The 13,142-nt window shown below is 38.7% G+C and overlaps 1 protein-coding gene across 2 annotated transcripts in view; it reads right to left on the minus strand.

Moving 5' to 3' along the window:
* Positions 1-3,534: 3,534 nt before the first annotated feature.
* The window catches only part of CCDC93 (coiled-coil domain containing 93), a 110,488-nt gene continuing 100,880 nt past the window's right edge, over positions 3,535-13,142 (minus strand). For both annotated transcript variants that reach the window (XM_030579392.1, XM_030579391.1), the window contains 2 exons: positions 8,450-8,563; positions 3,535-5,475 (listed from right to left, as the gene is read on the minus strand). In XM_030579392.1, the coding sequence (XP_030435252.1) occupies positions 5,422-5,475; positions 8,450-8,563 (168 nt within the window). In that variant the 3' untranslated portion in view covers positions 3,535-5,421. The remainder of the gene's footprint in view (positions 5,476-8,449; positions 8,564-13,142) is intronic.

A 13,142-nucleotide genomic window follows, 5' to 3' on the forward strand; every position in this document is an offset into this window, starting at 1 on the left:
ATTACTATATCGATTTAGGGTTAGTGTGGACGGAAATCGAAGTTATTGGTCTCATTCCTTTAATGTAGCTACCCAGAGTGCACCGCTCTGGAAATCGATGTTAGCCTAGGACCATGGACGCACACCACCGAATTAATGTGCCATAGTGTGGACACATAAAATCGATTTTATAATATTGGTTTTATAAAACCGATTTTAGTAATTTTGATTTTATGCTGTAGTGTAGACGTAGCCCTCTAGTCTTGATTTAAAAATTCCAACTGGTGGCTAATTTACTCCATCTCTTGATCTGTTCCAGTTATTAGTTACTCACATTTGCATCTTTATTCAATTGAAAGAAAATGGAAGTAAAGCATGCAGTTGTTTCCCCTCTTGTCTACTTCAAGCATTGCATAGAATTCACGTCTTAAAAATTACTACTGTGCTGTTACCCTTAGCTCCAGGATGGATTAAAGAATGTTTAGCAGCACAGTTCACAGCATGTATATCTAAAGAGGTTAAAACAGCTACTCTAAAGCAGTGGCTCCCAAACTTTACCAACCCATGAACCCCTTTTACTAAAATGTTAAGTCTCAAAACCCCCTCCTAAAAATGAATATTTCCAGGGATTTTCTCCTTTACCTGAATATAAATTACAAAAGCAGCAATCTTGGAAATATAAAATTTGGTTTTATGACATGTTTATTACACACGTTATAATTATTTATCATTACAGTATTTTTAGTACATTATGAAAACAGCAACACTCTTCCAAGATTTCACTTTCGTAGCTCGTATCACTTTGAATAAGCCTGTTATAAGACAAATCAGGCAAACTTATTCTACAGCAACGCATATATTAGTGGGCCAAACTAATGAGGTTTACTGAATTGTGAATTAACCCCCTAGAGGAATCTACTAGTGTACAATAGATTTGCTAGGAGTTTTACTTCACAATCCAGAAACAGGTTTTTATTTTTTAAAACTGTTGAATTCATCTTCAGCATGAATGATGGGGCAAAAAGAGTTAAGAAATTGGCTCCACAATTTCCAGCAGCTAATTTAAGATCTCTCTCTTTCTCACACACACACACGCTTATACTTTTGAGAATGGAATTTTTAATTGACTTTTGCTGATGATGATGCCCAAAGTTTAGATAGGAAATATTTTACAAAGTAGAAATTGATTCTCATTCAGTGTGTTCATTACAATTCTCAAATATAGAGAAATTGGCATACTGGTCCAAGGTCCATTTAGCCCAGCATCCTGCCTTTAACAATGCCCAGAGAAAGGTCTAGGAGCTCAGCAGATGCGAGAATCTACCTCCACATCGGGGCAGATTTTACTCATCCTGGTTAACCACTTGGAAGATCTAATTCAGACTTGCATTTTGCAGAACTGCGGCTTGTAGCTTGCAACAGTCTTATCTAATCTGATTTTGAGTTTTGAAGTAATGGGTCCATTTCCCTTGGGAGTCTGCTTGACTGTTCAATTGATCTTTCGGTTCAGATCTTTTCTTTAAGATCTAATCAAACTCTGCCTTCCTTAGCTTCAAACCATTTGTCCTTTTCCTAGTTTCCAGAGACTAAAAATATTTCATCCCTTTATTTATTTTGTAACCTCTGAGGTATTTATAGACTGATCACATCTCCCCAGATCTTCTCTTTTAAAGCCTACAATATAATTTACCTCCCTTACTCTCACCACTCCTATCAGTTTGGTTGTCCTTTGTACGTTGTCTGACTTTCCAATTATCTTCCTCAACCCTGGTTCCCAGAAACACCACAGAACTGCTGCTGTTTAGTCCACCATCTTGCCCTGACACTCCAAAGAGGATTTCTCTTACATGAGTAAAGGACACACACTATGGTATATCAATAATAAAAACAGTAACTTGAGATTAGATTGCGACAAAAATGTCTTTAATTCACCTAGACAAACGGGAATGTACATCTGATACCTTACCACTGCAATTCCACCACTGGACAGTAGGTGGAGTATGTAAACCTGCACCTGGCCTCCCCACTCCGCTGGTGAAATTTAGTCACAAGTGTATGCACTTACTGAATTGGTTATTCCCTCCTGATGTAATAATTATGGGCCTGATCCTGCAGCTACTGAAGGCAGAGTTTTTTGTCTGTGTGCCCATTCCAGAAAGATGAGGATCAGCTCTCAATTTCTAGTGAATCAGGGGGAGCAAGGGGCACTTAGCCCTTTGCAGGATATCAACTATGACCATGCTCATCCTGGCATGCACTGAAACAGTTAAATCTTCTCATTGCATGTTTGCATTTTCTATTCGGTGTGTGCCTCTGCAATTACAGATTGGTGTCATGGGAATTTAGGCTAGGGTAACAAAATTTCAAGTACTCCCCAAATCATTGCACACACAACACTGAAGAGTTCTATATGGCAGCACTTCATTAGCTTACGCAGGTCCCAGTATCCAGCCTAGTGCTTTGATTTACTTTTCCTTATTCCACTGATGGAATAGTAATACATCATTGTGTAAAGTGCTTTTAACATTTTAATTTCTAGCACAGGCAAGGTCTAAATTGAAATTCATTGTTTCAAAGGAAACAGTCAACATTTATTTATGACTCTTCCTTGTTTGAAGAACCCACTTAGACTATTTCTTTACTGACATTGCCCTTCAGTTTGGCAAATGAGCTGTTGCTTTCAAGGAAGGTGAAAATAATGTGGCTGTTTAAAAACATTCTTTTCAATTATATAACACTGCATAATACCAAAGCATCTTCAGTCACAATCCTAGCTCTAAGGTGAAAGAATTTGCAGGATCAAGGCCTTAGGTTACATGTTTGCATCCTCGTTATGGCAGCAGAGCATTTAGAAGTGTGTTCCTCAGAGCCAGCAAGTGAGCACACAGTGGTGGCCTGACCCTTATTAGTCTGTCCTATGCTGAGTGCAAAAAGAAACCAAGGCTGTCAACCAAAAGTGTTTTCAAGTGCTCTGTTCTGGTCCCTTTATGGATCCATCATAGCTCCCTGTATCAGAGAAAGCTTTGGATTTCCCTAACAAATGCTCTACTTTGCCCATTGGCTATGGAAGCAAAGAATAGTTGGAACCACCACCTCCCTTCCCTACCCTCCAACATCAGGGCCTGAGAGCAGGGCTAGCGTATGGCAGCTCTAGCATCTCTATTTTAGAGAAAGCTGCTCAAAATAGGGGTTATTCCAAAGGGTCTGTTTCTGCTCTCTTGAAGGGCTCTTTTTGCAAAGGGACTGTTCAGTTCAACAAAAAACACTTTACTCAAAGGTCTACAGGCTGGGAACTTGATGCTTTGTTCAACTGGATCGCATAGAAAGTATGTGTGTGTTGGGGTGAGGGAGATGGGAACTTCCACTTACAAAACAAGAAGAATGGAGCATGGCTTCATTCCATAATACTCAGGGTAATCCAGTTAACCTTATCGTGACCACTTTACTACACCTTTACATTGCTAGATCAGAGTCTTTTCCAATATGCTTATATGTTCTCCAAAAAGAGGTTCTTACCAGAATAATGGGTTCTATTTTTTACTTTTTTATTTTTTAAAAAAAGCTCATGATTTTGGAAGTTAACAGATTTTACATATCTGTGTGTCTGAAAACTGGTTTTGTTGCTGAGCTTTCTGATTGATCAGATTTTTAATGTTAATCTGTTAAGATTCTTATGTCATTAAGAATAATGTAGAAGACACTGATTTACTGTGTATACATTTTCAAGATGGACTGATAAACCCATCCAGGAGCCTGTTGATGGGCCAATATATGGTATTGAACATAGTATCCTATGGTTTGAAAGAGCTTAAAACAATTTACCAGACAGAATTTCCATGACCTTGCTACACATAAGTTTCCACTTCTCACCCCACATTACACAGATTTCTCACTTTAAATGCAGTGCAGTGGCCTTTGATTCCAAGGTCAAATCCTGCTACTGACTTCATTGGGAGTTGGATCAGGCCTTCTATGGTGATGCCTTTATAAATATTCCTTCCAGTGACACAGATTCACAATTCTGCATCCCACACTGATGATCATGAAAGGTAATCTACCCTGATATAGGCCTTTCTTACATATACTGCGGAGTTTTATTGTTTTTATGAATTCCATAGAGAGGAAAAAAACTCAACACAAAGGTGGCAGCTCAGGTGGTTAATGTGCAGAAGAGGCACACTGGAATAATATCAGTATGCGAGATATTAAGAATAAACATTTATACAAGTCAGTGAATGCCATTATGCATTCTTAATCAAAAATCTATTAAGGCTTCTAAAGAAGAGACTCAAATATAACAGCTGCAGATCACTGGGTTCCAAACATTTTTATTTCACATTCACCTGCCATAGACAGTAATTTGTTGGCACTGTTGTCCATGTTACTGAACACAATGAAGAACCTGGGTTTTTTAGCAAAAGAGGATGTGTTGTACATTAGCAAGTCTAATCCAAACAACTTGCTGTTGTGTACAAGCTGTCCAAACTATAAAATACTGTATACAGATGTTCTATAAAAATTCACAAGGAGGTTCAACAAGTTTTTGAAGTTTTCAGGGCCAAATCCTTCTGATGTAAATTAGAGCTTCACTGACTGCAAAGGAGCTACACCAGTTTACACCAGCAGAAGATCTGGGGCTTAATCTTTCCAAATTGCAGCTGACAGAGAATGTGTGTTGACAGATGGATTTTTCAACCCAGCCAGTGATACTTGAAGATCTTAGTGATTACGATCTAATTTGTCTGGAATTAACTAGTTAATAGCAATCCCCCTCTACATAAATACTGAAGTTTCAAAGAAAGTGGTATACAACAGCTACACTTGCTGTAATAAAAATATAGAAGTCTATAATCTTACACTAGAGAATTATGCAAGTTAAGATTCCATTTGCTTGAGTCTTAACCACCAGGCTTCACATTTCTTATTGTCTGAAATCTTATCTATGGCTACAATGTAAAACTGAAGTAAAATCTGTCTTCTTAGCAGGTGAAAAAAGGTGAAAACAAATTCTCTGTTTCACTTTTGGCTAAATTTATCAAATCACTGCTTATTTACTACACTCTCGTCATGGTGTCTGGATTTATTTTTTCAAGTATGTTACAAAATTACAATACATATATATATTGTCCTGAAGTTAGAACTAGTGCAGTATTAAATCCAAAGTACAAAATAATCCTATCTTCCTCATTGTGAAAAACAAATAAATAAAAATTAGACAACATTCCTAATTTACTGTACTGCATTAACTCTTTACTGTGTAATGGAGGTGATCAGGAACAAACAGCCACTGGACAAAGTAATGCAGAACGGAATACAGATTGAAAAAAAAAGACATAGCAATATACATATATCTAGGCATTGCAGTTATCAATGTTACCACAGAAAGTATTCAATTTATGGACCGAACAATCAATTATAAAATTCACTGGCTAGAGGAGTTCCTCAGGAAGAACTGGCTTTCAGCTTAGATAGCAGCATTTCATTCTTACGGCATTCCTGTTGATAAAAGTAAATAGATTTTTAAATGTTAACTATAATAGTTATGATACCTATATTCACATCATCAAGACAAAGCCTTCTGCTGTCAGAGCTGACAAGGAGGAATGTAAAAGGAATCTCCATTTGTCTCTTTGGGGCAACTTTATGGCTCTTTCGTGCTCCTTTAGTGACACAAAAAGGTGATAACATGGGTCAGGATGGAGCCCAATGTATGGTTATGACATGACTAAGTGACAGTGACATCATCTAACTAGTGATTTAAGCCTTCTTACTTTAGTGACAAAAATGATTTTACTAGTTTTTGTGCCTGCCTGCTCTTCAATCCATGGCAACGCAGAGTGAGCTGGAGTTTTTTTGACTCATGAAATCAATGGAATTGTTAACTTGGTTCCAATGGCAGGACCATTATTACAGGCGCAGATGCACAAGGCAGAAAGAATCTAGCTTTATGGTCAGTCCCAAATTGAGTTTATGTTGCTGGTAGTTAGAAATTCATCTTTTTTCCTTATAAACTGAACTAAATTTGAAATGAAGGTCATTGATACCTGATCTGGAATCCTGCAATGCCATTTTGCACAGTCTATTTTCAGAGAACCACTACAGCAAGGTCAAGAATTAGGAACTTGTTTTCTGTTCCCAATAAGGTTACTATCATCTTCCAGGAGATAAAACAAGAGACATGCCATGGTGTGGAAATTCCCTCAGAAGACAACTGGTAAGGAGGGATTTTTTCACTCTCCATGGAAGCTTACTTGCTAGAGAGGATGGGAACTCCTACCATAGTCATAAAGTGGCTAAGCAGCTTGTCAGTCTCCCAGAGATATATGATACAAGGCAGGGGAAATAACCCAGCAAAGTACAATAGATTAGAGAAAGCAGCCTTTTCTAACATGCAAACTCCAAAGATCTTTTGCATAGCAGTGCTATTTTAGCATTCGCTCTCAAAGAGACAATAATTAACAGAATCACTGGGAAGGCTAAATCAATGAAATATTAACAGTACTTTTGCAATGTTTAAGATGACAAGACTGTGCATTTCCTCTATTATTTTACTAATGAAAAAATATAAACAGTGCAGACAGTATCACACAATTTAAGAACCTCTACAAAAACCTACTACTCTTCCCTTCTTCTTCAAAAGACAGATTCTCATGCCACAAAAGGCTATATGTTAACAATATTCCTATTCTATTAATTTAACAACTGCCATAGAAAAAGATACTACTTTTATCCATCTATTATTGTATCATTCTGTGTAGATTGTAAATTTTTTGGGTGCTTATCCTGGATGATATGCTGGAAAGACTTGTCAGATACACGGGAATGGATGCTGGGCGGTATGGCAGGAAACACAGACCAAACTTGTGCCCTTCATACAAAGATAGCTCCTTGCATACATCTTCATCACCTCCATGCTGCACTAATTATAGTCCCTTTCATGGGTTTCCAAAAAAGATTCCATTAGACAACTGCAATCTATTCGAAAGCTTTGATAAACAGCCCATAATTAAAATGTTTTGTACAGTTACCTGAACGGTTAAAGAATTGCTTAGTATTTGAAATACATTCCAACCCATCCTCTGTATTATAGATAATCAAGTATGAAAGAAATCCCCAAGTCCAAGAACATTTAGAAGGTCAGGATGCCCTATCTTTGTCAACTATGAAACACTGAACTTATCTGGTACAGATGATCATGGCATGTCCCTCTGCCAAAACGTTATGTAAACTGAGAAATCATAAATTATGACATGCAAGAGAAAGCAAATTTACATGCTGAATTGCCTCACCTTCAGTTTCCATACATTACAATTTTTACGTTAATTCCGTTATAGAGAAAATCACATTCACTGGTTACAGTAGCTTCCATGCAAGGATCTCAAAGTACAACAGCTCAGTGGACTAGCTAAATAGTATATCCATTTTACAAAAGGGTTAAGTGCTGGAGCAAACCGATACCGTAGTCCACTGTCCGCGCTACATGGAAGACTCACTAATCTACTTCCTCAAACTTGCCATACTGCCCAGCATCCATTCCCGTGTATCTGACAAGTCTTTCCAGCATATCATCCAGGATAAGCACCCAAAAAATTTACAATCAACGCATAGAACAATCTACACATAGAATGATACAATAATAGATGGATAAAAGAAGTATCTTTTTCTATGGAGGAAGACAAGATAAATAATGAAGCAATCATCATTATTTTAACAGGTATTGTTACGGTATGTTAAAAAACAAAACCTTTAACTGAGCCACTATGGACATGCACGTCTAAAAAAAAGGAGACCATTAAAACTTAACTCTTCTTGATGGGATTTTCAAAAAAAGTGAGTTGTCCTAATTCTGCTCCCATTGAAGTCAATGGCAAAGACACCATTGACTTCAAGGGGAGCAGATTAGGCCAACGAGTGCTTTTGAAAATCTCACCACCTCCAACTACCCAGGAAGGTTGCCTTTAACTTACAAACAAATCAGGCCTGTTCTAAGAACTAATTAAAATATTTTAAAATTGGAAACCAATTTGCATCCCTGTACCAGGGTTCTTCTCAATGAGATTTTAACGAGCTGAATAATAAAACTTTTTAAAAAAAATCACAATTTATAGGCCAATGAAAGATCTTTAGCTCCACCTCTACTGCAGGAGTTCCAGTAATAAAGACCAGTTCTCTACAATAATATGAAGTGAATTGGAAAGATGACTGTGGCTTTCCTGAGAGCTTAACCTCTCCTTTGATTTGACTCAAGAGATAGATAACCCAAAGGAGGCTTGTGAAAGTTATTGACGTGAAAGTACTTCTTGGCAAGCCAACACATCTAGACATTTGTCTGTTAACAACTGGAATATTTGTGATCCATCTCAAAGTGACCGTCTTTGAGCAGGATGGCTTTTAAGATTATTCTTAAACCTACTAGTTGTTTTACTGGCTCAAATTCTCTCTACCCAATACAAACAAAAAATGCTCTTACCTCTTTAAATTCTTTCACCGTTTTAAAGTAAAGCCTCTGTTTCTCTAGCAGTTCCAGGTATTCATCATTTAACTGGTCTCTTCGCATTTTGTTTTCTTGTTTCTTCTTTTCTATCTGTTTTTAATGTGCACAAAGAATGAAAGACCATGTACTGTACAAGGACCAGAAACATTAAATACATTTCCAGGTAGACATTAGAGAAAGATGCTTCACAAAAGACACATAATGGACTCTGCTGATTCCTTCAATGCAACAAATATTTAGGCCTAGATCTTGCAAAGACTTACTCTGAGTCAATGGAATTACTTACAGTGGACATGTTGAGCATGCATGTGTGTCTTTGTGAAATCAGGACCTTATTTACCGACTAGCATTCAAATATGGCGCAAAATTTATTGAAATTAAAATTACAGGTGATAAGAACACCCAAAATATTTTTACAACAAAAATCAGAGGAGTAGCTGTGTTAGTTTGGGTCTGTTAGAGGATGGAGACAGCCACCTTGGATGCCAAATCAAACCTTCGCTACTGCATCAAAAACTTTTGTTGTAAAAGCAGCAAAGAATCCCGTGGCACCTTATAGACTAACAGACGTATTGGAGCCTGAGCTTTCGTGGGCCACGAAAGCTCAGGCTCCAATACATCTGTTAGTCTATAAAGGTGCCACGCGATTCTTTGCTGCTTTTACAACAAAAGTCATTGATGCAGTAGCGAAGGCTTGATTCGGCATCCAAGGTGGCTGTTTCCATCCTCTATTAACTTTGGAAAAATCACACAGTTGAATTTTTCTACTAAATTTGCCAGATTACTCTCAATTTAAGGGTCAGGAACAAGAAGTATTCTGACATTTTTAAGGCAAGTATTTTATTACTTGATGCTTTTTGTCTCCAGCCAAACCCACACTTAAAAATATAACATTCTTCATGTTCCAGATATACCCTGTATATATTATTTCTATCTTGTCTGTTCCTGTGGGAGACACTGGGGCTGATTCTCGACTGCCTTATGTAGTCATATCCTCCTGTTCAGAGAGGGTGTGCAGTGCTGTCATTCTGATTTGGTAGCAGTTTGCACAGAGGTAAGGAATCACACAAGATTCCAGGCAGTGGACAACTGGGCCTATCTATAAATGGAGAATCCCCATTTAGAGAGAGAGGAATCACAGAGGCACTTTCTGCTGCTATAAAACGTCGATGTGAGCTGTTTGGGAAGCACCTGCAATTTGTGCTACTGTTATTCCAAACAAAGAACCACGATGCTCCCTGAAGAGAGACGCTATCAAACACACGGGTAGTTCATATTGAAAAGCTGCACTCTGAGTTTCTAGCACCTAAGGCAGAGTGAAGAGGATCAGTGCTAGTGGCCTGGCACTTGGTATACATAAACAAGAGCAGACAGGCTCTGTTGGGAGTGCTACTGAGGAAGACAAAACGCTCCTCCTGCCTTTAGCACAATGGAGCAGTCTGCTGCTTGTCTTCTGAAGTACATCTCTTAGCAAAGAGAAGGGCAAAGAATATTCAGACAAGTGAAAAACCCTGCTCCACTGACTATGTCTATCCCTCTCCTGCTCAAATCCCTTATAACCTTCCTCAATCTTGCCAGCAAGGACTTGCACTCCCCTCATCAAACCTTAAACACTTAATGTAAAATTATTTTAAAATTGTATTTATTTCATTTATTAATGAAAACAATGAGAAACGAATACAATATGGACAAAGTTAAACCTCCATCATCCCGCCTTTGCCTAATACCTCTCCTTGTGGCTGGTCATCTCAAATCTAAACTTGACTCTTCAGGGAGGGACTGTACCTGTAGGGTCTCATGATAACCCTAAGGCATTATATACAAATGCTCATTAACAAATATGTACTAATGCATGGTCTGTATAGCATGCATATTTTTGGTGATCAAAGAAATAGATGAGATTTTCATTTACATTAAGGCCCCTTTAAAACTGCACTTGGCAATGTAAAGACTCCTTAAAATAGGAATAAGATTATATTTATACCCATTTTTGCACCTGCATCTGACACTAAAGTGGCTTTGCTGTCAGCAAGAATCATGCCCAACACATTTAAGTTAAGAACCTTTTATTTCAAGGTAGAGGTGGAGAAAATCTAAGTTCAGTCTCTTGGGAAAGACTAACTGTGGATGAAGTGGTGAAAAAGTTCAGGGGCAGGAAAATCTGCTGAAACTGGTTTGAGAGAGAGAATGAACACACCCTTCCATATGAAGAGAGAGAGAGAGAGAGAGAGAGAGAGAGAGTGTGTGAACACCCTTCCATATGCAGCTAATCTGCCTGTTCAAAGGAGTAAGGTAAGAAGCTTCTTCTAGGTGAGAGATCAATATAAAAACCAAGAGGCGAAGAATATGAGTATTTTATACTAGTGTTTTGCTATCTCATAACCGCTTTAGTTTGAATTAATTCTTGTTCAAAGAGATGTTTGTTAGTTATCGACCTACAGGCTTGCTAATTCTCGGAACACCTACACAGTTATTTTATACTAGAGGAGGCCATTCAGCATGACAATCTAATGGAGTCATAAGCCAAAGACCCAATGCTGCTCTTGAGCACACACTAACATCCTAAAGCAAAAAACACTGTTCTAAAGGTATAATCCCCTTTGCAGAGGATGGATGAGATGCACCTGTTGCTGCTAATTCTTTCATGCTTTTTAAAATATGCAGAATAAGTACCACTCAGCAAAAATGGTTTCTAGATTGCTAGCCCTACATGAATCCAGTTACAAACAGACACTCTCACTGCATCTGGTGCCTCAGAGCGGCTCACATCCCGCAGAAGTGCACCTTCTGCCAGCAATTGAAGGTTAGATCCCGAATGAACCAGGAGTTAAAGCTGAAACTCCTCCTCATAGAGGGTGCTTTTAAACCAGCATCCGACTCTGGTCCTGAATCCTCTCCCTGGTGGAGATCCTCCCTACAAGTTGAAGGCTCCAGGGATGGAGAGCGGTGAGCCGACTCCCCTCACAAAGCCTCCAAAAAGAGAGCTGCAAGCCCTCAAACTGACCTCTTGACGAGCCAGAGGAGATCCCTGGCGCAACTGGTCACCTCGGCACCAGCAGCTCCAAAATACTGTATTAAGACAACAAGTTCCACCTCAGGGTCTAAAGACCTGAAGGGCACAGGCTCTGAAGCAGCAGCACTGCTGCCAAAGATGAGAGCAGTGGTACTGGTACTGACGGAGAAGTCCTCAGCACCAACCACCTCAAAGCAACTCTCTTCAGACCACGTGTCCCATAAAAGATGGTCGGTACTGACAAAACAGCACTGACAACCTCTGATGGTACCGATCACAATGATGGTACCACAGGAATTTTGCTTTTCTAGAGATCTTATGATTGCGAAGACAGCAGTTTCTGCTATTCAATACCAGGACTCTTAAGACTGACGCATCACTTCACACTCTAAAGGATTCCAGATCCACGCTATGCTCTCTAGGAATCTACACACCGGGGCAGAAAAGAAAATTTAGTTCACAACCATCTTAAAGATCCCAACCATGCCAGTTCCTCCCACAACAGTGATACTACGAGCCACAATGAAAGACTTAAGATGCAAAAGCAGAAACAGGCAGCTTCCCAATTTTCAATGGCTTCAATGGCAACCCTACCTCTGTCTTCAGTGAAGCAGGACTGAGACCTCACAGCCTTCTCTCACATAGCAGTTGCAGATGCTGTATTGTCAACAACCAATGATAGTCATCTTTTTTTCTGGATAAGTAAATGGCTGAACTTTTGTTTTCTTAAGTGGAATCAAACAGGAGAGCAGTGAGGGCTTGCCTGGTCTTAGAGGCAAGGGGTCAATTCATAATAGATGAAGGAAGGAGTACAAGAGATATCAGTAAGGCTCCTCTTCCCTCACTCCCCCACAAAATCCCTTTGATTTTCTCAGCTGTCACCAATTAAACAATTTGTAGAGTAGCAGAGGGGGAGGAGGAAGAACAACTTTGAACAACTGTTGACATTTTTAGAGTTTGCTGGGGTTGTTGCTGCAGCACTTAAGTGTCATTAAAGAGGCTGTCAGCCTTCCAGAACAAACAGGCATAAATTATAGCCATCTTCATGAGTAAAAAATATGCTGCTCTAAAATATTTCCATGATCTTAATAAGTGCCTCAATATCAAACAATCTCAATGGGCTTGCTAATGAAAAAATTGACCAAAGCAAATAATCAACTTCATTACCCTTTATGTCAGGCAGAATTTGTCCATTCTATTCAAAAACCACTGCCCAAACAATTAGACACAATTCACTGCAAATTTTCAAGTACTGAAACATCTCTCTCCTCCAGGAGAGTGGCTAATAATACATTCTCCATTTTTACAGAAGAGCTTCATGCTAAACTGAATTCCACTGTATCCATGTTCTCTATACATAGGTTTCATCATATTAATAACTGGAAGTCCTTGTGTGGCTATTTATCCCAATAATAAAGAAACAGCATGGAGAGTCGGTAACTCTCAATGTGTGACTTCTGGTCTAGTGTCTTCCCTGATACTCTGTCATGCTTGAGATTTCAAATGAAAGAAAGAATATAATTAAAGAAATCCTAATGTCACACATGATTCTTAGTTCTTAAGAATAGGGAATCTCAGTGGGTTCATCCACTAGGACCGGTTGACATGGTGTCATTAACTAAGCTAAGACTCACAAGTGTTAAAATATTATTCGGG

Source organism: Gopherus evgoodei, chromosome 11 (assembly GCF_007399415.2).
Source record: "Gopherus evgoodei ecotype Sinaloan lineage chromosome 11, rGopEvg1_v1.p, whole genome shotgun sequence".
Lineage (NCBI taxonomy): Eukaryota > Metazoa > Chordata > Testudines > Testudinidae > Gopherus > Gopherus evgoodei.